At 42.7% G+C, this 26,404-nt stretch overlaps 1 protein-coding gene across 2 annotated transcripts in view; it reads right to left on the reverse strand.

Moving 5' to 3' along the window:
• Positions 1-1,933: 1,933 nt before the first annotated feature.
• SLC38A1 (solute carrier family 38 member 1) overlaps positions 1,934-26,404 on the reverse strand; it is a 41,156-nt gene continuing 16,685 nt past the window's right edge. For both annotated transcript variants that reach the window (XM_030459627.1, XM_030459635.1), the window contains exons 3-16: positions 25,645-25,720; positions 24,979-25,094; positions 19,969-20,042; positions 18,364-18,456; positions 17,971-18,052; positions 16,774-16,856; positions 15,838-15,896; positions 15,580-15,705; positions 13,363-13,442; positions 12,084-12,184; positions 8,739-8,857; positions 8,065-8,206; positions 7,859-7,956; positions 1,934-6,855 (exon numbers count right to left, since the gene is read on the reverse strand). In XM_030459627.1, the coding sequence (XP_030315487.1) occupies positions 6,754-6,855; positions 7,859-7,956; positions 8,065-8,206; positions 8,739-8,857; positions 12,084-12,184; positions 13,363-13,442; positions 15,580-15,705; positions 15,838-15,896; positions 16,774-16,856; positions 17,971-18,052; positions 18,364-18,456; positions 19,969-20,042; positions 24,979-25,094; positions 25,645-25,720 (1,351 nt within the window). In that variant the 3' untranslated portion in view covers positions 1,934-6,753. The remainder of the gene's footprint in view (positions 6,856-7,858; positions 7,957-8,064; positions 8,207-8,738; positions 8,858-12,083; positions 12,185-13,362; positions 13,443-15,579; positions 15,706-15,837; positions 15,897-16,773; positions 16,857-17,970; positions 18,053-18,363; positions 18,457-19,968; positions 20,043-24,978; positions 25,095-25,644; positions 25,721-26,404) is intronic.

Here is a 26,404-nt window from a genome sequence, read left to right on the forward strand (position 1 = left end):
TCATCCATCTGCTAAAAGCTTCTGCTTCCATAGCAGAGAATGTCTAGCAGGTGTTTAGCCACTCCAAGCACCAGTTTGGCATCTGAACCCAAACTCAACTTGGTAACAGCAGCCTCTTAGCTTAGTAGCCCTTGGTTTGACTCTGTAACACTGGTGAGCACTTGAACAGTCTTCAGGGAACAGCCAGAAACAGGAATTGGCCTTAAGGAGTACCATCATCTTTACCAATGCCAATGCCAGTCTGTGGTGACCATAGGTCCTGGCTTTGGGTCCCTCTAAAACTGTATCAGAAACTTTATGTTAATGCTCTATAGCCAAGTATTGATGTTTTACATTGATTTTAATAAGGTTAGCTTTGCAAGAGCTGCATACCCTGGTTTCAGTGGGTATAGATGCATTAGAATGAGGAGCACATGCTGTTTAAGGCATGATAACAACATAGAGTTATCTCTTTGAAAGAATGAGCCTGGCCTTGACATCAGTTTAGATCACAATTTTAATGTTTAAAAACTATAGAAGTAACAGAGAGGTTATAGAACTTAATACATTTTTAAATTATTATTATTTACACACAGAAACTGAAAAACTGCATTTTTTATTTGGATATGAGCAGCACAAAGTATGGTGATGTTAGCAGGAGCAAAATATTATCAATGACTCACTTCAACGATATATTAAGAGACAAGCTCCTATCAAGCATACACCATTCAAACAGTATTGTTTATAGCAGATCTAGGTGAGCCTTAACATACCTTGGGACACTAAAAACAGGTTTCTATAAACACATTAAAGTTCAAGTCTTTTGGAAAAATACCTTTACAGTTTATATTTTGTTGGCAGTAACACTGAAAACAAAATGTACACTTGTATTAAATTGAAAAGCTCTGTAGAAGTGACTGCCCATAGATTTTTTGCCTCAAATTTGTGCTCATGGTGAAAGCAAACATTATTTCAAGTTTCATTTTCATCCAAGACCATAAAGTAAACATTGGAAAAAAAAACCCAATTATTTTTAGGTGCATTTCTCAACCTCTATTTTTCTGCAATCCTGAAAAAACCCCCACTTTTCTGTGCTTTACCATAAGGAAAGTCTGTGCAAGGCTCTTGGAAGAGGCACTCTCGGCACATACACAGCACTCCCCAGGCTCTCCTCATCCCTACCCCTGGGCACTCTCTATCCCATGACCAAAATACAGGTCTCTGCCCATGGATGGGGTGGGATGTGCCAGCAGACCCTGGCCAGGGATATTCTTGGCAGCCCCGGGTGCTGCTCTTTTGGTCTCATGATAGTAGTGTGCCTGGGTCTGCAGTGGAGAAGCAGGCACAGGACTCTGCAGGAAGGGAGTGGGCTATAAAATGGCACAGATTGCTCTGCTTGCTGCCCACCCCCAAGCTTTAATACTTTTCCAAACAAGAGGCATATCTGGTGACTGAAAATGGAAATGCTGAAGTCCTGCCCTGACTTCTGTTTGTCCGTGTTGGGTAAATACATGCCTGGATACAATATGACACAAAGCTGGGTCAAATTCCTGGCTGCAGTTTGCTATGGTTTCTGCAGAAAGCCTTTTCAGCACTTCACCAAGTGACCTCAGCTGAGGAGGTTAGGGGTACCTGGGTACCAAAGGGGCCCTTTACAAGAGAGATACTTTACCCAGCGAGAAGATTGGGTAACTTGCGGTTGAGAAAACAGGGAGTCATGCACTGGAACTATTCCTATCAATTTCACTGGATCTTTTATTTCTTTTGTTACATTAGCCATGTGATTGTAATTTCAAGTTTAGGATTTAACTTGTGAACTCTTGGGAGAAAGGAAAGGATATACATTTTGCTAAGTCAGAAGTGAAAGTATTTGTATTTCTATTAAAATTATTCTTAATATGCAGAGCCTATCTCAACACTTCTATATCATAGGGGATAAACAACTGCAAAAATATACAGCATCCTATTTATTTACAATATATATATGTACATAAAAATGAAATTTCCTACAATACAACACAGCTGCATAGATTTGTCTTCAGAAACATAGGCATGTGTACAATTTGTGGATTCTATGCCTTTCCAGCCCTGTATTATTTATTAATTCATTGTCTTTTTTTTTTTCTTCACAGTTTGTTACAGAAATCCTTACATTAGATACAAATAAAACATTCTTTGTTTTGTAAATCCTAAGTTATAGGATTTTCCTGATGCCAAGGGCTCTGGGGAATTGCCCTGGCACCAGACAATAAAGCCATCTCACGGAGCTGCTGATGGAGCTGAGTACATTCTGCTCTGCCTTTCTCCTATAGGAACTGGGGTGGGCTGGTAGGACTGGAGGTGGGAACGCCACCCCACGGAAAGAGTTTTGTGTTGACCAAGATGCTCTTTAGCCTTAATGTAAGGTTCAAGCAAAGAAATATACTCATTTGAAGATAAACCAGAGATAACATTAATTGTTACTGTTAATATTAGGGAGAGCTGTGGTACTGTACATTGTAAGGCAGATGGACAGACACAACCCATACACCATCCAACCTGCATTTGCAGGTGACCTGTGGCAAGTGGAGCACAAGCTGTGGGTTGGAACGTGGCTCAGGTGAGCAGCCATCAGGACTGGATGGGCATCCCCATCTCTGACCTGGCAGGATGAGACCCACTGTTCTGCCCTGGGCCTGCACGTGGGCTGGGCACCACTCAGTCCCTCTCAGCTCTACGCAAGGTCTGTGCTGGTGCATGGATTTGGCACTGACTCTCTGACCAGGAGCAAGCATCACCCAGACAGATCACTGCTCCTGAGATACTGCTCCCAAATAACAATTTCCTGTGTTCTACTTACTGGGCCATTGTGTTTGCCATTGGACAGAGAAGGGCAGGTGTGTTCTGCAACTATAAGGGTGCTTTAAGCTCAGAACTAGTTTCTTTGCAATTTGTTGTGGACCGGAAGAGGCAGCAAGCAAATCAATTTTTTAAAGTGTGGGATTAACTTCTACAATTGCATGAGGAACCCCTGATTCTAATTAATCCTTCCTTGTCCCTCACCACTCAATTGTTGCTATTACACAAAGAGGAATTTTAAAGTATTTTGTTGTAGTTATGAGGAGCAATTTTTCAACCAGTCTATGACATCTGCAGTGCTCACAATAGTGATAAATTCTCAATGAAAAGCAAGCATGCTACCACCTACTAAGTAGATACGGTATTCTGGATCCTAGTAATTTAATAACAGAGAAACTCCTACAGCATTTCACTGTGCTCTTAAAACCCTAGCTAAAATGTGGGACTTGTACATCATTGGCTACAAGTTCACTATTTCCAAAGAACTGAATAACAGCAGTACATTTTACAGATAACCTCATACAAATATTGTCATCCATCACTGATGTTGACAGTTACAGCAGGGTCTATTGCATTCTGTTAAGAATGTATAAACCTGATGAGAAAACAAAAAGCACGTTATTTCACATTCATTACCACAGACATCAATAAACACATGATTCCTTTCCATAAATATCTATAAATACGATGCCAGTAAATCAGTCTAAGCAGAATTCTTTTTTTTTTTCTTTTTTTTTTTTTCTTTTTTTCTATTTTTCAGTGACCCAGCAGCAAAGTCTCTTTAAAGACTCCGTATTTTGGGTATCTATTTTTCAGTCTCTAAGATATGCTTTGATGCTTCAGTACCTTGGGATTATTTCACTCTGTGCACACACCCAGCTCGTTTTACTCCCTATTTATCCAGTAAAACTTCACTATACAAATAAAATGGGGAAAAGACGAAGGTGGAACAGCAAAGAGGAGGGAAAGGGATAGTGATGGAGGGTATTTGAGAAAATGCAAGGACCTACCTATCAGTCACCCAACATTCCTTCAAGCCGAAGGAAGCTGGATGCCAAAACTCAATGGCTGTTATTTTAAACATGAAACTACAGAGTATTGGGAGGGTGGGGTGGAAGGGAGACGTCGTAGTTGTGGCCTTGCAGGAACTGTGTGCAGCAGATCAGACCTCTAACTCCTACCTGGGTATTTGAAAATCTCTCCAAGGATCCCCTCCCTCACAGCCCTCCAATGAACAGAGCTGCACTGCTCATAAATTAGTAGTGGTAGGAGGATAAAGGAGGGAGAAAAGCAGAAGCGTCCTGGAGCATTGTGAGGAGGATAACACTGTACAGTATTCTCAGGTCTGAGTAAGGTTTTTTGGGATGATATCCAGAGAGATTATAAGGCACCTCAAAACCTTAAATGGGACCCCAGCAAGCCGAGTCAGAGAATGGAAGGAGATGCTGGGATCCTGCTGCAGCAGAGTTGAATGCCTGTGAAAGCAGAGCCACAAACTTACACCCTGAGCTGGGAAGATGCTTAGAATGAGCTGAGGTGATAGGAACCAGGCATGGGGTACTTCTCTCCAGAGCTTGACTAACACATGGGCTTGTAAGCTATGGTACAGAGTTCTCTGTGAATCACGGCAAGGATCAGTCCCATGAAAAGGTGGCCCAGAGAGAACTGGTGATATGCACCATCCCAGGTGAGATGTAGCAGCTGGAAAACATGAGCCTCCTCAGCCCAGGGGTCCCAGGTAGCTCAGCAATTCATGTTGAATGCTGGGCTGAGAGGTGCTTGGGAAACCTTGCTGGGAGCCTCTGAGTGAAAGCCTGAGGGGCCAGGAGGAGGACAGATTAAGGGTCCCCTACTCTGCAGTCTAGCAGGTCACTTTGCCTGGTAGACGATGCTTCCAATTTTGTTCTTCCTGCTGGGCTACTCCAAGGACTTGGACTGCCTGTGGAGTCCACTCTGCTGTATATCTGGGTCACAGCTGGGTACTGGCAGAACTGGCTACCCTCACTGTCTGGGCCAAGGTACAGACCTAGGGGTCTAGGTTTAATAGGTTTAGTTATTGCAGCATGAGCACTCTGCATCGCAATGCTCAGATTTCCAAGGAAGGCCCCAAACTAACCTTTCTGGATGTTACCCTCAGAAACTAACTTTCAAAGCCCAGAGAAATGCTCTGTGGTCTCAACTACCACTGACTTCCAACTGTGTAGGACAAGGCGACGGCTACTGAGGCAGTTCAATAGCTCACAGAAATCCCCCAAACCCAAAGTCGCCATCCCTAACCTTAAAAAGAGCAAGCTGCAGTGACAGGTTCCTCACAGCTGATGACAGCTTCCTTCCACAGATACAATGGGAGTCAGCAATGAACCAGGTACTGGGAAGAAGAGGGTGACTGCACATGGACACGCCCGGCTCAGGCACACAGAGGGCATTGCTCAGCTCTTGGGCATGAGCAGGGCTGCCTTCAGCCATCAGTTCTTTGAGCAGGAGACAGGCTCATGTTTTGAGACACTTTTTAGCTCACAGGGTGAGTGACACAAAGTGAACAGATTGATGCTGCAGGCAGTGCACGAGTAGATGTCGTCTGCTCAGGATGGTGAATGATCACCTGCTTAGCGTTTGGGTCTCTACAAGTAGTTCTCTACACCAGCTATAAGGCATTAGGCAAATGCTTATTTTGGGGGCAACAGATGCAAGTTACAGTGTTTTTGCCAGGAGTAACTGAATGTTTTTTCTTTAATTGTCATGGAGAACCAATGGGAAATGTAAAGGAAACATGTTAAATATAAAAAAGTGTTTCTGTTTGAGGAAATGTTACAGATTTCAGTTTCCATTAGAAATCCAGTAGTTTGCTAAGTGAGTCAAATCCTGCTCCCACTGCTGTCAAAAACCCCACTGACTTCAGTGGGAGGAGGATAAGACACAAGAGAAGAGACAGTCTCTATAAGGGATGTAAAAATAAATCCCAGAATGGAAAATGCATGAGCTATGATTAAATGTGTAGGTTTTGATAAAACTGGAGCTTATTTGATGATTTTTTTTTTCCTTTCTGAGAGACATAGGGCTAGTAAACAGTTTCATGCTGAAGAAAGCACAGACTTCCTATGGAAATCTCCAAGTGTCTGCTTCTCTTCAGGCTCAAGTACTCAAGTCTAGTTCTGGTCAGGCTCCAGCTGAAGTGTGCCAGGGGAATGGTGGCTGGTGGTGGTGGCTGTCCTTGTTCTGTTCCCTGCACACTGTCACTAAGACAGACAGACAGTCAGACAGACACAGGTCTGTTCCCCAGAGCCACACCAAACCAGCAGAGAGAAGCAGCACCAGATTTAGGACCTTCCCTTATACAAAGCTTATTTATGCCTCTGTTGTGCCTTTAATGCCCGTCTCTGGAACACTACGCTTACCCCCGGGAGGCAAATGGTACATGGAACAGCAACAGAACAAACAAACCAACAAACCGGGTGTGTACAGCTGGAGAGCAGAGTTTTGGCTGAAGGCAGGGTGTGTGGGGAAGGGTGTGAACTGACATCACTCCAGTTGGGATTGATAACGGCTGCGCTGCTGTGCTAGAGGAGCAGAGCTTACAGTTGAAGGACTAAGGATAACAACAGAACAATGCAATTCGTGGGTGGAAAAGGGTAAACAAATTAATTGCAATGAGTTCCTATGAGCAATGCCGTATATACTCTCACAGACAATTAACACAGACTTTGGGCTGATCTGGCAACTCAGTATCGGGGGAGAGAGTGACATGACTGTTGGAAAAACGGGTCTGTTTTCTGCATGAAAATACACCCATAGCAGTATTTTTAGCACTGGGTAATCATTATTTGGATTTGATTTGAGTACACTCACAAAAGATGGAATAGATAACAGAATGGATGGTTGCGATTTTGGTGTGTAGCTAACAGGGTTGTCTTCTTTTCATAAGGAGGTGTCTGTACTTCAGTGGCCGTCACCACTGCCTCCTGATTGTACCCAGTCATAGATGACCAATGGAACGCTCACAAGGGAAAACATTATCCCTAGTGCCAAGAAAAGAGAAGCCTGGAACACAAAAAAATAGAGAAAATTCATGAACAAAAGAAAAAGGAAATTAATTCAAGTATGTTAACTTCTCCTCTTAAGGAGATTTACAAGGTGATGTATAAAAGCTATCAGCTAAAATGGGATAGCACTTCTGGTAAAGACAAGACCCATAGATAATTAAACAGATTAGTGTCATTAGTAATTACTTGCTGAATACCAAAACCATTTTTTTTCTCCTTTCAATTCAATTCTTAAACACTGATCATCCCTAAAGAGGATTAAGCGAGTCTGTTTTTAGGACTGATGGGCTCTGCTCTTTTCAAAAGCTCAGGGAAATTAAGTATAAAAGTTCAGCCCCCTCATCCCAGGGTCTGTGGATGGAGCCACTAGTGAAACATGGGCTTTCTGCTTGTCTCCTCTGGGTAGGAAGGTCTGACCTTATGATGCTTCTAGTGTACACCCTCTTAGGACTGGGAATACATAGGAGTGTTGCATCTTTTCAGCTGCAGTGCTTTCTGGGGTTCTTAAGAAACATTTCCAAGGCCCATTCCCATCTGTTCATGCATGCCGAAGGGCTAACATTTCAGCTGGCTGCTTCTGGTGGAAACACCCCAAGTCTGGATCAGGTCCATTAAAACCACGAGGAATACCATCAACAGAACCCATCGCATGTGTTCTGAATCAACATCTTGCTGGGTTGAAAGTGCTGCTGAAGGGGGGCCGGGGGGTACCCCTACCCTGGCAACAGCTCCCACTCCCCAGTCAAGGGAAGAGCACCTTGCCTTGCTCAAAAGTGATTCCCTGGGACACAGAGTGCCCTGCATGGTACAGCCCTGCCACCAAGAGACCTCCAGAACAGGCAAAGGAGAAGGGTAAGTACAGCTGCCAGCCCACTGAAGCAAGCAGGGAAAGTAATGCAAAGAAGCTCTCACATATGTTTGGATTAGGTACGCTTTGCATCCAGCACATTCTAAGGAATGACAGGGTGAAAGAACTGCATTGGCAGGGAAGGAATACATACCCAAATCTTCTGGACCCTCTTTGATGCATCGTGCTGCATGATTTTTAAATACAACAATGAAGGAAGAATGAAAATCAGCATATTTGCAGAAGTGACTCCTGCAAAATTAAAATAAATGAGGTTTGTTAGCTGTCAGCAATAGCTAATTATTATGTTGCTGATTAGCAACACTCTTTTATTAGTAGTACAAAATCAAGATACTGTACCTACAACTCCAAAAATATCCTTCATGGTTGGGATAAAAATTACAAGCAAGTTGATGATAATCAAAAGAGCAACAGTAACCACAACATGACGGCCTAAGTGAAATTTTGTTTTTTTAGCCATCTCAAATAATGATGAACGCACCTGTGGGAAGAGAGAGAGATTTCTCTGTCAGGAATAGTCTATAAGCTGATTCAAGCCTCCCATCTTTAAGTGGTTCTTCAAGTGACAACCAGCTCTTCATAAATCTGTCAGAAAGTCTGGGGTCTCTGACCTAATGCCTTTTGAAATAATCTTTAAAATTAATTTGGTATTTCAAAACCGTAGGTATACACGCATCTACAGCAGGATAGCCCTCCCTTTCTAACTTGCCTTTTGGGGGTCCTTCTGCACTTAAAAATGAACTTCACCTCTAAGCCAGTGAAGCCAGTAAAGGAGGGGGCTTGTGGATTCAATTTAAAACAGATTTAAGACCAGAAGTGAATAATTCATTTCCTGCAGGGAGAACTTTTCCAGAAGTTAGTGGGAATCTGGTGTGGGAAAAGGCCAAACCAAGCTCCAGCTCTTTTTGTAGCTGCAACATCACCATCTTGGCAAAATCCTGCACTGTGGTTTGAAGGAATGTGCCATGTACAGGCATTACCAGCTTCCAAATCGTGAAGAGCTTTTTACTTACAGTGAAAAACAGCACTGGCACGGTGAGTACCACTGCAGTGATCACAGCCAAGCGCACGGTCAGGATGAGGATGTCATCTTTGCTCTGGTACTTGTGAAGCAAATCTGACTGCACAGTGTCTATGGAAAAGACAGTATGATAAGTTCTCTGGCAAACAGGCAATCTGTTCACAAAAATCACTGCTTTAAAAACAGCCTTCTTGAACAACAAGTGATTTATCTGCAAACAAAAGAGTATGGAATGAAACATTCTTGAGTTAAAACAGTGCTTTGAACCAAATCCTAATGATCCCATTATTGCAGATTAATCCTTTGGAGGCCTGATTTAGGAATGTATCCTATTCAAGACAGCACATGCCTAAGTCTAAGGTAATTTTCACTATAGGAAAGACAACAGTGAGACGTACGCGGAAGCTTGCTTACATATATATAAAAAATAAGTAAAGTGAAATTAGCTATTTCTAATTGGTTCTGTGGGCTTTTTGAAAAAAATAAAAAGTTTCAAATGATATAAAAATAACCACATGCATTGCAACAGCTGAACTTAATATAGACTAGAAGGTTTTGAGCTAAATTAGTCTAAACAGCAAATAAACTTCCAGCAAAAAGCAGTTGCCCTGCTCTCAACCAGGAACAAAGCCTATCTTGGGTCAACTCTCAGCAGGACGTTCTGACATTTGCACTCAAATCTCTTGGCAGCTCCTCTGATGGTTGCCCTGATGTTTTTTTCTCTTGAACCTGACAGGCCCTCAGCAGTGCCTGCAGCTCAGCCCCACGTTGGCTGACAGCCTCAGCAGCCAAAATGTGCTGGAGGGGAGCCTAATGGGGAGGTGCTGGTGATATTTTAATACAACCTCCTGCAAAAAGTGTTTCCTTGAAGCTGTTATAAGTAGTGCAAAGTGGGTCCGTGTGTGCTAACCAAGAGGAAAACCAAGCTGCTGAGGGAACTATGTGTGTGCTTTGTAACTTTTCAATATCTAGAAGCAATAACCTAAGGGGGCAGCTGTTAAGCACACCACAAAACATACTTGCTGCTCCTTTTTAGGCTCATGTTTTGTTTCTGCCTGCTAATCTTAGAAAGCTGGTGGTAAAACACAACAGCTCTTAAACCAAAGCCCTTAAAGGGAACTTGGCAGCCACATCTAGTTTGAAACCTTTGGCACTAGGTAAAACCTCCTGTATTCCTGGAGGCAGAGAGACCTGTCCTGCAGCAAAATGCCTGTGCTCCCCCCAGGAAGCCCTTATGGGCAGAGACCACGGGTCAACACCACGTACACAGTGCTCGAATCCCCACCAGGAGAAAGAAAACACTCTCCCACCTCCCTGCAGATTAGGAGTGGGGTTTTCAAGCCGGGCACATGCACAGCTTCTGAGACACAGAGCTTACTCTGCTCCTGCAAGCACAGACTGCAACTTCTGTACCGCTCACGGACTGCAGCCAGGTAGGAAGTGAAGGGCAAGGCTTACAGTTGAAGGTCTGTTTTCCTTTCAGCTAGATACACCACAGAGCCCAACCACAGTGTGACCTTTTAGGGGAAGAAAAACACCTCTTTTCTGTAATTCTGCAATGTAAATATAGTCATCACTGCAACACTTTTGAGAACACAGCAAACAGACAAGTACTATTGGTGTAAAGAAGAAATGGCCACAATAAAAATGCTGTTCTTACCCACGTAAGGGTAGAGAAGAGGGTTAGAAAACTGTAAGTGAACATATGAAAGGTAAGGTCTCATCAGTCTCAAGGGGCAGAAGGATCAAAGTGGAGGAATTTTACATTCCCTCAGTGTCTTTTTTTGCTGCTTGTCATGGCACTGACCCTCGCAGCAGCCCTGGCAGAGCTGCACAGCTTCCACCCACGGGCTCTTGGCTCTGGGCAGCAGGGACACCTGATATGGGGAGAGGCACACGAGACACCCCAGGGATTCCTCCGCCATTCCCCCTTGGGAGGGCCAGAAGGACGCAGCCCCTACCTCCTCCATGGACTCCAGACCCTCGTCCTTGAGGGGTGTGGGAGATTCCCAGAGAGGAGCACCACGGATCTGCCTCCTCAGACCCCTGGGGCAATCACATCAGAATCTCCTCCCTGCCAAAGCGAAGGGGTCCATGCTGATTTACACCCACTTGCTCCCTGGGGATGCTAATTTGATGCATTTCTACAAGAATGTGTTAGACAGGAGCAGTTGGATGAGAATGGCTGTTGCTGGTGTCACTTGCAATGTATTTGCGGTTTTATAGGGATAATTAGAACAGATGACCTCAAGTTACTTCAACACATGCAGACTTGAGGCCTCATAAGCAGAATGAGAGCCTGAGAAAACAAATATGAGATAAGTGCACCTTTGGAAAAAAAAACCCCCCGACACATTTCATATTTACTTATTTTCTTTCTTTTGAATACGTGGCCCACAAGGAACGATAATCATGAATGAGGAGATTGTAACAAAAAGGTCACTTGGAATAGGATGGCGAAGACTAATGACCTTTTGGTGACTCTGAGGTAAAAAGCAAACATCAGTTTTGTCATCTGTCTTGTAACCCCTTAATGGTCCATGGAAAAAGAAACTGCTTTTCAACATTCCCATTATAATGGAACATGGGAGTAACTTTCTGGGCAAGATTAATATTTTATCCTACTTTACTTAATAATTGTGCCTTTAGGGCATACATGTTGTATCCTTTAGTGATACAACTAAATTTGTTTGTCTCTTTAAATGAACTGATATGCATGAGGCAGGGTACAAGTCTTGGACACTGAAATAGCCATCATTTGGCAGCTGAGCTGGGATAACACTCAAAGCTTCTCCAGCTTCACTGCCAGTAGATTTAACCAGGAGCTGAAGGGGTCAGCTTTAGGGACAAAGGGAAAACATTTGGTCCTTCACCTCTGATGAAAGCATCAGTAAGAACATTGAAAAATCTGTGATGGATTATTTGATACTCATTTCCTGGGACCTGCTCTCAAATCTCTCTCAATTTATGCAGATATGCACACTTCAGTCATTACCAATGTACACAGCATTCAGGTGAGGAAGGACCTTGGTATGAAAATCTTAGTGGGGCCAAGCTAATCCCCAGTTCTGTTGAACAAAGCTTTCACCCATATTTTGAATATGCCTTTTGCAAATGCTACTTTTACTTGTGCTTTTCATAGACAAGTTAAAAGGGGAAAAAATTTGTATGAAATAATATGAAAACTCTAAGGAATATTATTTGAAAATGCTTTTATGATTTGAAAATGTTACTTTGTTTGTAAGTGGATGGGAGTTTCCTTTTCATTTGGCATAAACTGTTGGTTTCACATGTATTCCCTTTCTATTTTTTGATCAATAGAGAACTGAATACTTACCGTAGAAAGTCAAATAGCCAAATATGGCTGTCAGCAAGTACATCGAAAACATGGCAAAAAATGAGATATTTGCAACCAACTGCATTTTTTTCTGTGAACGGCTGGAGAAAAGAAAAAAAAGAACACATGAATATGGCTGGGCTGGATTTATTGTATAGCTGTTTAAAAATTTACTAAGTCTTTGCATAAACATTGTAATTCTTGAGAGACTCATGAATGCCTTTTCATTTAAAATAGGAATTCAGTGACAGCTGCACAAGGAAGAAAAGGACTAGGGAAACAGACCCTACTTGGAGGTTAGGTCAAGAACTGGTGGGTCTGCCCTGTTGCTCTGCTCCCTGGCCATGCCACTCCAGTGAAGGGTCAAGCCAAGTAGAGAGGGACTGCCCTTAAACACTTCAGCAATTAAATTAAAAGGCAAAAATAAAGGAAGAATAAAATTATACACAGGAAAAAAACAACATTCTGAATGTTTGCAGAGGAAGATTTTTGTCCCCATGGGTAGAAAATAATAGATGTATGCAGACCACTGTAGACCTGTAAAAATAGGCCAACATGAAGTGTCAACATTTAATTTTTAGGTGTTTGATCTGTAATATGCACACCCTGGTACCTGAAGTTCGACTTTTAAACCCACACAGAGATGCTTTAAATAGGCACCTGGGAACCTGCTAGAGTGCCTTCAAATTCAAAGTCCCCAGGACCTGAGGGTACTCGTGGGCCTGACTGACCTCCATCTCTCCAGTGGGGCTTTTCCTATCGCTCAGGACCCTGTTGCAAACCCTGGAGCCACCAGCCATGCTGCAGCAGGACCAGCCTCCAGCTCCTCACAGCCCTGCCCAGCTGGAGGAGTCAGCAAGACACCAGCAATGGGTTTTTAGTACAGGCAAGTCTGAAAATCTTTGGGTTTTTTTTTTTTTCCTGGTACTGCAGCAAGTTGCACTGGAACAAATGCCTCTAGCTGAACACACGCCTCTCTCTTTTGCCAAATAACAACAAGCACATCTTGGCTCTCCCCAGGCTGCTGTGTACTTCCAGAGAAAACTCCTAAAGCATTGCATTATCCTCAACCTCCCTCACCCCTGCCCAGGAGGGCAGGTTTCCTAGCTGACAGCCACACTCATTGGCTTGTTGAGTCTTATTAAAGCACATCTCCTCCGAATGGCATGAATGACTCAGAGAATCTCTGTGCTAACATTTTCCAAGCCAAGCAGTTCAAAACAATTAACTGGGGGAGGAGGGGGGTGGAAATAAAATAAAATAGAAGAGAAAGGCTTACCCTTTAAGTTCACTGTAAATCGGGAGCACTGATGGGTGGCACACAAATGCAAAAGCAATGGTGGGCAAAGCGTACACAGTCTGATTGGAAAGAATGTCAGAAAAGAAGTTAAGAAGTATTTCCCTCAGCAGTATGAACAAATGATCCACGCTCAACTACCTCAGCTCCCAAATCTCCAGACTCTTCAAGCAAAAGAAAGAGCCTTCAGAGAAGGCAGAAGACCAGTCAGTTAGCATGAATTCCATGTAATACGGAGAGCAGCGCTCTTCCAACGGGAAGACAAAGTTTTCCACTCGGTGATGGGAGCGCTGTCCTGACTGCTGACAGGGCACAGTGCTGGGTGGATGCCACATGGCTGTTTGGTTTTGCTCTCTGGGTTTCTCTGCCACTGTTACTGACACACTTTTCACAGGTAAAAGGGACGTATGGTGGGGCACCACTATGATACCCTGCCTCAGCATGGAGAGGGGTGCGCAACTATGGCTGAAGTTCTGAAGAGGAAGCCCAAACCCAGACTGTAAGGAAGGAGAAGAGGAATGCAGGACTTACAAATAAATGGATATTTCAAGGTACCAGACTGAGTCCCTTCCTTTCCCAGGCCAACAAAAGGGCTAGGAGGGCTGTGGAGGGAACATGCTTTTCCTTAGGGAAAGAGAGAGACGATTATGTCATCAGGAAGCACCAGGAGGGGTGCTCTGGAGGGGACCTCACCCCCTTTTCCACCAAAAACTTGAGTGGGTTTCAGTCCTCGGTGTACAGCGAAACCTCGCAAAAATGCCCAAACATTTGCATTCTTCCCAGGGAGCAGGTACAAGCAGAGGTCACACAAAAAAAGGTCCTTCTCTGAGGACAAAATGAGTGTGTCCCTACGTGCAGCTCTCCCTGGCCCTCTGAGATCTGCTTGTGCTGGCCACAGGCATCCACTTCCCACAGGAACCATCCTGGGGTATGCCCCAGGCCTGGCACATTCAGAAAATGCACTGGTTGCTCTCCTATGGCCCTTCCTCACCCAGGCCTGTGCCATCTCCTCTCCCTCACCCACAACATGCTACTGTTGGAGATGTTCTGAAGTTGTCTTGACATGTTGCTGGCTCTAGGTGGCCCTGCTTGTGCAGGAGGTTTGGGCCAGATGATCAGGAGGGCCTTTCTAACCTCAGCTATCTGATTCTGTGAAATTGTCTCTCCTCTCTCACAACAAAGTCACTAAATTGATCAGCAAAATGCTGGCCCCAAGGGCATATCTAGAGTTCAGCTTCAGTGTGCTTAGTTCAGATGAAAAAATCCTTCCAATGTGTGTCCACTGACTGAGGCAAAGGCTGATACTGTAGAAGACTGACTTGAATGCTATCTAAAGTATACCTACCCCTAAGCTGCTCTAGAACACCAAGTTAACTAATTCTTGGTCCTTCACACCAGATCTGGGCTGATGGCCACCTTCAACTAAAGAAAGTGCTCACATTGGCTTCTTTGACTGAAGCTGGTAGGATGAAGTTTAAAAAGAATTAATTTTTGCACACACATGATGTACACGTGCATTCCCTATGAATGCAACTGTGATGCCCAAGGATCCTGTCCTGCTCTTTAAGGAGCACTGCACCCCAGCACAGCTGACAGGAGCAAATCTCCTGCTCCCACAGCCACAGCCAGCTTCTCTTTCCCATTCTCTTGGCACAACTTTTCCTGCAGCTGTGTGGCGACTGAGGAAAGCGTCCAGCTGAAATGCAATCAAATTTTTGCTGGATTAGCTGTCGACTGTATCCTTTCTCTGATCCAGTTCAACACATGGCTACAGAGACACGTACCCTGTCACAAAGAAGTGGTTTGTGTGCAGGACAGAGGGATTACTTGTGGGCTTTGGATGCAGGAATGGCTTACTCAGCCACTGCTGATCTACAGCCGAAAGAAGCAGTTGCAGCACGGATAGGAGGGAGCAGAGGAAAGGAAAACTGCCTCAAGGAGAGTGTTTGTTATCTGATGGTAGCTTGGGCTCACTTCTTTGGACCATCTACTACCAGGACAGAGGAAGACCACAAGAAGGTACATTCAGTATGGCATCTCCATAAGGCTGGGCAAGGACATACATTGTGCTTTCACCATTGGAGCACAACTGGAAGCATGGAGAATCCAGCCCTACGTGGTGCTGATCAGACTAAGAACACGAGGTGTAGGTGCATATATTATCTGAATTAAAAATAAGTATTATAAAAAGAAACATACCTTGGAATTAAAGACAACATACTTTGTCTTACACATTTGTTCATGTGCTGAGCTATTTGATAGGATGGATGAGGTTGCATTTAGTTCTGATCCACCACAGGGCATTTGAAACTTCTTGTAAATAACCTAGAATGAGAGTGGCAGAGAGCTATTTGCTAAAAATAATAATAAAAAGCAAATTCAAATTAAAACATCAGAGAAATTGTGAATATCTTGTCAAGTAACTCTCATCCAACAAAGAAAGCAAGCTGAACTTACCACTATCAGGAAAAATACCATGCAGCTTAATGAAAATCCACTGGTATAGCCAAGATATCCTGAAAGAAATTAAAAGGAAATGCTATGCAAAACTATTTTATTAGCCATATTTTGGTTTTTACTTCTTTTTTAATACTTCATGAAAAATTTAAGTGTGTTATAACATTTCATATGTATTGTGAGCTTCTAGACAGGACACAAGTATGTCTCCCATGTTGCAAGCCTCCCACCTTTTACACAGACCTGAGCTTTTCCTGGTTTGACTTCCTGAGGAGGGTCACCTTTATGGCAGTTTAACTAATTTTACTTTTGAAAGGGGCTGTGATAATTGCAACAAAACTGAAAATGTGCAGTTGCAATCAGAACACACCTGGATTTCCTCATACAACCCATGTCAGCTGAATACAGGTTATTTTCGCAAAAGGAAGATCCCAGCAGGACTTCAGTGCCAAAAATTATTAGATGGGTTTAGAAAATACATTGTGTTGCTACTGGCATCTCTGTGAACTCAGACACATTTAAGAATGCAATCCTCTATCTGCATCTTACTTCAAAGTCCAGTAAGTCCAATTAACCTCACCATGAAAAATTTTGCAGCTGATAAGAAATAAGTTATTTTTTTGTAAATTCATTGTTTGTTAGGTTATTTTTACAGGCTACACATAAAATACAATTGCCTTATGAAATGGAGACCCTCTTAACTCTATCTTTTAAAATCAATTTACACAACTGCATGGATGAACCAGGTGTATACTGAGTTGAACCATTGCTTGTTTCAAAGTGCTTAAAACACAGCTTACTCCTTGTCCAGGGAGGCTGCGTAGATTACGATAAGAGAATTTTCTTTAATAGTGGAGTTGTCAGTGTGGATCTTAGTGGCATGATGTCTGTGGTCCTTTATTTTACTTCATTTCCACAATGGCATTTGCATCTTACCTAGGTTCTTAAGTAGACATAACGGGAGGATTACACCAAACGTCACTACGATAACAAGAATCCGCCCATCCACGTACCATGCTCTGTATAAAACATTAAAAAGCAACCACCATGAGCACAGCTTAAACCCTCTCTGGTTTTCCTCACACTCAAATCACCCTCCTTGACTGCTGCAGTTACAGAACTATCTTTGGTCTCCTTACCCTACAAGCTCCTAAAAAAGGAGACATGGGGGCCACATCTGAAATTTGTAGAGTCATTAAGTATCCAGTGCTTCAAAACTGTCACTGCCCTGCCTCTGATAGGTCAGATTTTCATGGTCACTAGACAAAACATCACCGTGGACTTCAGTGAGTGGGACTGAGAAGCAGAAGAACACCCTCTGTAGCCTGATATAATCTTTCAGACCAGGAAAGACCACGCAAAGGGCCACACTACACAGTGGGGCAGCAAGGGGCCACCACGATTCATTTGCTAAAGCACCCAGGCATGTGCCTGGAGCAGCAAGCCAGGCTCCTGTGGGTTGGCATGGACTTGCCAGGCCAAGGCTGTATCTCCTTCTACCAAAGTTCTTTAAATCCTGCTGGAAAGCAAGAAAGGGGAGAAGGAAAACGTTAATGACATTCTGTATGACCTATTTCTACTTATAGGAAATGGATCTCTACCTTGTTGTGCAACACAGCACATCATATAGCCCAATGCAAAGAATATTTACAGACATAAAGAAATACCATCCCTCTATTAAAGAAGTTGGTAAATGTCAAGGTGTGGTAAGTGGCAGAAATAGAAGTATAATATTCTGCCATTGCAATATGCTGCTGTCAAAGAATTTCATACTACAAACATTGCTTCAGTGGCAAAATCCTGTAAGATCCTATGAATGCAGGGAAATATATATTATCTTAAACTTGCATTGTTTCCAAATTCTTCAAGTGTTGCTAACACAGAAGAAGTTTAGATCCTATGATGAGAGACTTGTATAAATGACAATTCTTCATGAAACTCTGGTGTGCAAAGACAGAAGCCACGGATGACTCTTGCCTTGATTTTTATTAACCCCCTGAGGTATTCCTGTGAAAATCTACTTTGAAAATGTCATGACCATCCAGTACTTAAAATCACTTATCAACAAATGCTTAAACTTATCTACACGATGTTAACTTCTGTAATCTGTTCACCAAAAGTATTTCAACTTACGAAAAAGTTTCTTCTTCTCCCATTAGGAACTTTATGGCAGAAGGCAGCTCATTTTTCACTATGAAGAGATAGCTCAACATTGCTGGAGGAAGAAGATAGTTTAGAAAATGGGTAAGACACCTTGAGGAACAAGTACAGAGAAGCATCTTGAACCTCTTCCTACATCAGCATCTGATGACAGAAGACCTCAAACTGTAATTGACTGCAAATTACTGATCATTCAGTACTACAACAGTTAAAAGGGCTGGATGCAAAGTGTTAGCCACAGTTGTACTGAGGAGCATGGTATTCCCAAGATGTCACAAAGAGAAGGAGGGGCCTGACTGGTTGGTAGCTGTAACATTATTAAGATATTCCTGGGTTTTGTTTTTCAATAACCCTCATCTCCTTTACCTCCAATGTTCTGAAGAGATGTAGATCCAAAGACAATCATTTTCCCTGGGGTACCGAAGACCTGCTCACCCAGCTTCTCATACACCATGCAGCCTGCATAAGAAGAAGTGAGGAGAAAGGTAACAAATACCCCAGCAAAAGCTGTTGAGTCAAAACACTTCTGATTCTTTTTCAGCTAAGCACCCATCTGTGCAGCCATATCTGCCCTTTGCAAGTGAATAGAGAGCTCTCTTGTAATTACTAAGGCTGAAACTTGCGTAGGAATGTTGTCTTGACATCTATAAATGTTATTATTGGCCACCAATCATTTTTGAAATTGAAGCTCTTACTGAGGCTATTACACTCCTTTAATGAGTCTGTCTGTACCCCTAGTGACATGTTAAATTCTGGTATTCCCATTTGGAGCATTAGGTTTGTGCCTGCACTGAGAGTGACGTGGAAAGCCTCCTCTCCAGGGCAAACTTGCTTCAGCAGGATCCACAAGTCAGCCCTGGCAGCCTGGCCATGGTGCCTTGCAGAAACACTGCCTCAATTCTGCACCTTCCCTTGCTTTGGCCAAGTGATCCAAATGAGGGCAGCCACTGCTTTACAGTTCCTAACGAGGAAGCCTTGGGAATTCTCAGTGTGGCTTGTTTTTGGTAAAAGCAGGGGAAGGTGTAAAGTATAACTAAAACTTCTTTTGAAATATCTGTCAAGCTTGAGAAACTCCTCTCTTAATTGGTCTGTGCTTCTGTTTGATTATTTTTTTCCTGTAGTTGCAATTTAGGCTGAGAAAAAGACAACTTTGTAGAGATGGTGAGATACAGGAGAACAGAAAGAGAAGTATTGCAGATGCCACACTCTACAGATGATTTTTAAAATGCATCTCATCTTTTAGTTTTCTCTATGTTTCCTTATAGCTGACATTTCTGCTTTGAAGCTTGTATAAGCAATAAGTTTGAGTTTAAATATACCAGCAGCATAGAGACTAGGGCTTAGATTTGGGGAACTAACGTGGCACAAATGTGTCCACAATTAAGCATAAGTACCTAATTTAATAGGCAGTTGCTGCCATTATACATGCTATAACAGTAAATCATGTGTGTCCAAATTACAGACTAAAATATTAAAGCATTTTTGTGAAGATAGCTCTAAAAATCTGGTTTCTGAGATTGTTACCTAAGGAAAGAGTCTTGGACTTCAGAGAACAGTGACATTTAACACAGTAGACAACTTCTAATTTTTGTGTTTAGAAGATATTTTGCTTATTGATACATTTCCCTCTGTGGAGGAGCTGTTCCCTTTTGTCTTATGTTAGGAAACCTCCTGCTGCACCCCAAAAGCCATCAGGAACTCCACACTAACCATTAAGAACAAGCTGTATTTCTATGTAAGCTTCACCACTGGCAAAGATATTTCATTTGCAGCTGGTTTTTAATGGAAAGAACCTATATGAGCTGTTCCTTCTAGATCACTGGAGACATCATTTCATGGTAGCAGAATTCACTCTTTGTTTTAAGTTTTTCTCATTACAGTGTTAATGCCATGACATAAACTCATGTTTATTATGGGCTTCTGTCCCAAAATAGAGTGCACCTTTCTATTGACCATAACATCTTAAATTACCTGTTTCCTTTGAACACACCAACAGGAGATGTATTGAATAAATAGACAGCAGTGTCACCGAAACCAAAAGCAGCCTACAAAAGAATGGAAAACAAAGATTACTTTAAGACCTGATCTGTAACATTGCAATATTTACTGTCACGTCAAATTCCTGATGACTCTGATGATTTTTATACTCTTATGAAAATGCAAAATGCCCCCAAAATACATATGATTCATATGCTTTTTGCAGTTCCACCACACCAGGTGTGCAGAGAGAATCAACCAAGTAAAACCCAGCAGAGCTGCAGTGTACTGCCCGCTAGTGAGTTACACCTCCCCATATTGAAAGAGGCAAGGATTAAGATGTCTTTTCGGATAGGAATAAAGGTTTTATTGGAGCAGGGATGAGCCAAGTATGTCCTTCACCACCCACTCTCAAGCTTTTTCTTTTCAAAGGAAAGTCCTCTATTTACAGATTCCCTTACCAAATGGAACCCCAGGCAAGCTTCATATGCTACTTGGGGGTGTCCAAATGATTCTTCAGGTGCTTCCCAGGGCCACCAAGAGGGGAGAGTAGGGAAGTTAATGCTCAGCTGGCTTCCCTTGGGAATAAAGGTGGAAAGCTGAAGTTTATACTTTGTCCAGGTGGGAACTGGTGCTCCCTCACTGATGTCACTCCTGATGTGCCATCCATAATTTGACTTCACATAGAAGAATTGCAGGAAGTAATGACCAAACTGTTTGTGTGGGGAGCTTGCTGGCACAAATGATAATTAGTCAGTGCTAGAGGCTAAGTGCATAAAAACACATTTCCTCATTGCTCTGTGTCTTTAAGCCAAGCACCATGTGTGCCTTCCCCTCCAACACTGACACACAAAGACCTGATGATGTTTTCATGATGTGCATGAAGAGCGCTCAGACAATCTGTTGGCAATTCCTCTCTTTATTATGACAGCTACCCTCAGGACACCAAGAAAAACAAGCCTAAAATTTAACAGAAAACAAGCTGCTGCCATAAATAGGCAGCAACACATCTTTTTCATAGGAATACATAGAAGAAACAGGATGCGAAGCCTCCCACCCCACCCCTAGCCCCCCTTTTAATTATTTTAAACAGAAATACTCGTGGAAACTTGTGGAAATAATGGTACCCAAGTTTCTCAGGGGCAGAGAAGCAGGCAGAAACATAAGAGGTGATATGACAATTGGCTTTTTTGCCAACAGAATGATGTTTGACAGCAGCAACACCCCTGAGACAGCCCAAAGGGAGCTGTACCTCAGGGTGCCTCTATCTCAGGGAGGTAGAGAATGGAAGGGAGATCGTACTGCCTGAGGTCACTCTGCTCCATTTCTTAACACGTTTGCCAAGCCCTGCTCCTGCCTGCCTTCCCTACTGAGCCACTACATCCTTGTCTGCCTGGAGACACGATGCTCACAGCCCCGTGTGCTTGGCTGCTGGGCTGACTCACTCCCAGCCCCAAATGGCTCTGGCTCTGCATGCCAGCATCCAGCATATTTCAATCTTAAAAGCTCCCGTTTGTCAGGCACTGAGCTCATGGAGACTTTGCAGAGGTAAAAATAACACTCCCAACCAGCCAGGTATTTATCTGATCTGCTGTCCTTAGCTCCCCATAGGATTCTTACAGAGACACTTGGCATTTTCATTAGCCCTGTATGAAAAACTTGTTTGTGTTAGGACTGCGGTATGGACAGAGATCCTGGTGCCAGAACCACCCCTTGGAAAGGAATGAAAATGTCCATGCCACTCGCTCTGCACAAATTCAAAACAGAAGCAGGGGAGCTTGAGCTGCAGTCCCAAAAGCACTCCCCTTCTTTTTATGTTGCCTACTTTTAAAGAAATGCTGGCAGCTATGCAAGCAACTGGTACATGCAAAAGTCACCTCCCTCCAACAAATCCAGGATAAACAGTTTAGGGCAGGGGAATGATACAGTTCTGGGAAGAACAAACTGTTCCTGCGATGCCATGGCTGTTTGCTCTCAGCTGAAGCATGTGCTGTCCTCAGCACTCTGTGGAGTCCCAGGTTTTGGGGCGAGAAGACCTGTGAAGCTCCAGCAGTCACCTGCCTCATTGCACAGAATGGCTCCAAACCACCCCTAAGGTACTGGAGGGAGAAAAGCATGGCAGAGTATGGGATTTGCCACTCACACAGTCTGCCAGCCTGCCCTGAACCTCTGGAGCAGTGAGGCTGTGGTTTCATGACTGCTTTCGGCCAAACCTAGCAGAAGTGGTTGCAGAAAGCAGTGTGAAACTTCAGTTTTAGTCTCATACTCATCTAAGAAGCTCCTGTACCTCAGGCAAGGTTTTTCAGTTTATGGGAAGTGCCAGGCTAAAAGCAGAAGGCACCTTGCACTCAGCAGGCCCATATGTCTCTGCAATGCCATTCATCACTCTGGTCCTGGCTCTCCAGGATGAAAGCACAGGCAATGACAAATGCTTCTGTCATCCCTATGTAGTCCTGGACCATCTCTAACCTCCCAGGCCTTTTGTGCCATCTTTCTGCATTTTTCATCCTTTCACATACAGGAAAGGCTGCTCTTCCTTGGTCTAAGCTGTAGTTATCAACAATGTAAGGATTAAGTTCCTCTGAGTTCCTTCCTCAGGTTTTTGCCTAGAAAACATGACACTTTGCTATGGAACTAAGTTATGCAAATAGAATGTGAGAGTATACACCCTTTGCTATGTTTATTTCGCGTGTCTTATGGCAAGAATATAGGATCAGAACTGCACATTTCACACTGCAGAAACTGTGAGAGTGGAAATCAGACTGAATCTACTTTGTTAGCACTGGAAATGCTCCTTCAATTTTTCTGCCTCTGCTTTCTCCTTTTGAGAGATGATGCATGCCAGTGCTGGATAAAGCAACCTAGAAACTTTCCAGAACTGTGCTTCTCAAGAGCAATGAATGTAAGTGCTTCCTCATGTGCAAAAAAGAAATGAAACTATTGCTGGGATTCTCTTTAATTCCTTGTAAAACAGAAATGGTTCTAAGATCTATCAGTGATAGCAGTAGCACAACTATCTTTTTATGGGGAAAATGCACAAGAGTGAGAAAAAAATATAAAACTAATGGAATAAGTTTAACTCTAAGATTACTGCATGATAAAAGAACATTTAAAGCAGTTTAACTTTCAGGCATAAATACAGACACCACATTCAGATGCTCTATCTCCAGGCTCCAAAGGGGAAAGCTCTGCTAACTTGGTCAGTTAGGTCCTGCTAACTTCCTTACCTTTGATCTCAGCAGGCTGGTCTGCCTGCAAGCTAACAGATCTAAAGGCATTATAAAGCTAACACAAACAATTATCCACTTTTAAATCCACAGTTAGTTCTGTAGAGAATAGTGTTATTTAGAACATACAATCTCTACTTTCAGGCTTGGGAGTTTTGCATGGAGCATTGGTACATGTTGACACACTCACAGCTTGGGCCAAGATGAACCCAGTCACCAGCACACATTGTTAGAAGTTTCTGTGGTGTTCACATCACTGGTCTGATCTACTTCACTTAAAATAAACTGCCTTTTTACATCCTTCAGAGCAAACACATTTCACTTAACTATAATCACAGCAGTTCTACGATTCAAACTCTCATGAAAAACTGCTGAAAGAAGGAGAAAGGGATGACATTAGAAAAAACTAAAGCAGTAAGGAGAAACTGAGGTTGTTCCTTGGCCAAGACACTTATCACAGAAGGGGGAACAAGGCTGAGGAGTGTTAATGGTTTTTTTCTGTTACAGAAATTTTTGCAACCACCAGCCTGTGCCCTCAGAGGTGTCCTTGCTAGAGCATGGGTGGAATATCACATACAGGTTAGAGTACTGTGTAAAATAAGCAGAAAAAAATAAAATAAACTCAGTCCCTCTGCATAAGAAGGATGTACATGACAGCCCAGCTACTTTATAGCCTAGCTTAGTAACAACACAATTATGAGACTTTGTACATTCTTAGTGTAAAATGGCTTAACTCCTTGGATTATTCCCAGATTTTTAGCCAATCACAGCAAATTGTAAACTATCAGCATGGCTGTAGCTATGCTGGCACAAAACCCCAGAGCAGATGGCTATAGGTACTGTTTTGGCCACCCCCTCTGCTATATACAGGGCTCGTGTTATGTATTTCCCAAAAAACTAAGAAGCAACAGAAGTTCTGTTTTTTTAGGTATTGACATTTAAGAAATGAAACCTTTTTAGAGTAATTTCTAAACTCAATAACTGTTGAAAAGTTCTCAGAGATAGTAAATTATTGCATTTCTTCCCTCAATGAACATTTATCTCTGGAATCTAAACACAATTCCCAAGTGATTTCTTAACAATCGCTTTTCACAATGAAATGTCTCATAGTGAAATTCAGAATAACACAGAATAACAATGTGTCTTACTCATTCACTGGCACTGCTCCATTTTGAAACTATAAAATTCTCTCTTACAAAACGCTTCTTTTTTGCTGGAGTTAAGTACTCTACATCAACTCTTTTTTTATACTAAAATTTTGGCTATATTTATGATGGTTCTCAAGGACTCTCACATAAACTGTAGAAACTGTGGGAGTGAGAAGAAAATATTACAGGTAATATATAATGGAGTATCAATATTCTTTTTCTTGGCGAAAAAAAAAGAAAAAGAAAAAAGAAGTAGGTATTGCACCATGTTTTGATGAAAGCTCTGGAGATCCTGTGACACAAGTAAGAACTGGGCACTATCCCACTGCAAGTATTACTACTGATTATTTCCTGTGCATATGTAGCTTGTGGACAAACAGGAAAAATCCTTGGCTAAGCTCAGGTCAGCAGTAAATACCATGGTCTTTAGTATAACAAGCAGTGGTTTTTCCCCCAAAAAATATAACTGGAAAAAAAAAAAAGTCCAAAACTTGTGGCTAGCATTTTCAGGCTTGAATGCTGCAGCTGATTACAGCTGGGCTATAAATCCCTTTGCTTGCTGACAGCACACGTGTTCTTCAAATGCAGTGAAACTGCACGGGGATCAGCTACCCCACATGGATACTTACAGAAAGAGGAGAATTCCTGTGTTGGCCAAGGCAAAAGCAAGACCCAAAATTCCACTGCCCATAATTGCATTGCTGAGGTTGAAGACAGACATCCCAAATGAAGTAGCTCCTGGGACCTGGGGAAGTGCAGACGGATGTGTCAGCAACAGCTTGGAACGGAGCAGGGAAATGCATCTACGTTTCAAACTCCATGTTTTGCTTTGTATCAGAGATAAGTAACTATTGCTATGGAAATGACTTAATAAAAATCAGTTTGAAAGAGGAAAAAGCATCACTGAACCCCTGTCACAGCTACACTCTGATCACTGTCCTATAGATTTTGTAAACTGATGTAAATGATACAGGAGACACACAACACATGTACTACAACTTCAAATTTTAAACCTCATCTCTCACTATGCCTGTGAAACACCTTGGGCTCATGATTTATATATTGTAAGGCCATAAAGAAGCACCAGAAATTCCTGCCAATACAGGGCAGAGGGACTCCCTTGCCTCAGCTCAACAAAAATGCTTGGGGTTTTTGGTTTTGTTTTTAAAGTGCTAAATAGAGGCAGTTCAGTTGTAATTGTGTGTCCCAGCACTTTTGAAGACTGCATCAAAAGGCCCTCCATATGCACAACATAAAGTTAATTTTGACAGGGAAAAGAACAGTAATAGACTTACATATTCATCACATTTCTTCTTCTCCAGGTTGCTGTTTGTGAGACTTCTTCTGCTTTCTCGATCCGAAATAAACTTGCTGAAAGAAGTCAGAGGATTTATTTCCAGCAAGTATTTAACAGAAGTGAACACATTAACTCTCTGAGAAGCATGTAATTGCAAAATTGGCAATGTATTAAAACTCTGTGTGAAAAGAGGTTAAGCTCATAACTATTTAATGAAACAGTTTATGCTTTACTGATACCAGCATACATTGGACACCAATAAAGGTAGCACTAGCACAAGGTCAGAATAAATGTATATACACAGAATGGTCTTTCAGGAGATTTTGTAAAGCAGCAGCACCTATTTTGTGGACAGGAAAGTAATTTGTTTGTACAAACATGAGGAGGAGATGCTTCTTCAGGTGTCCTGCAGAGATGTGTGTGACCAGCACCTCCAGCTCCTGACCACTGCTCACATGGTTAGCATGACTAACACCATTTTATAAGGCAAGCAGCTATTCTATGCTACTCAGCTGCTCATGTTTAATTTCCTTCATTATCAGGCCCTGAAGGTCCTCTGAACCAAGCAGACAAACCAACATTTCTTCTTCTCCTTATTGGCCTCTGGACTCCTGAGTGCCAGACCAATTACTCCCTTCCTTGCCAGCCTTGGAGGTCCAAGTACCCATCCCACCAGGTGGTGGTGATGACCCCACCACAGAAGACAGAATCCTAACAGCACCCAGAGCACTGCTCATAAAATCAAGCAGCTACAAGTC

Source organism: Calypte anna, chromosome 1 (assembly GCF_003957555.1).
Source record: "Calypte anna isolate BGI_N300 chromosome 1, bCalAnn1_v1.p, whole genome shotgun sequence".
Taxonomy (NCBI): domain Eukaryota; kingdom Metazoa; phylum Chordata; class Aves; order Apodiformes; family Trochilidae; genus Calypte; species Calypte anna.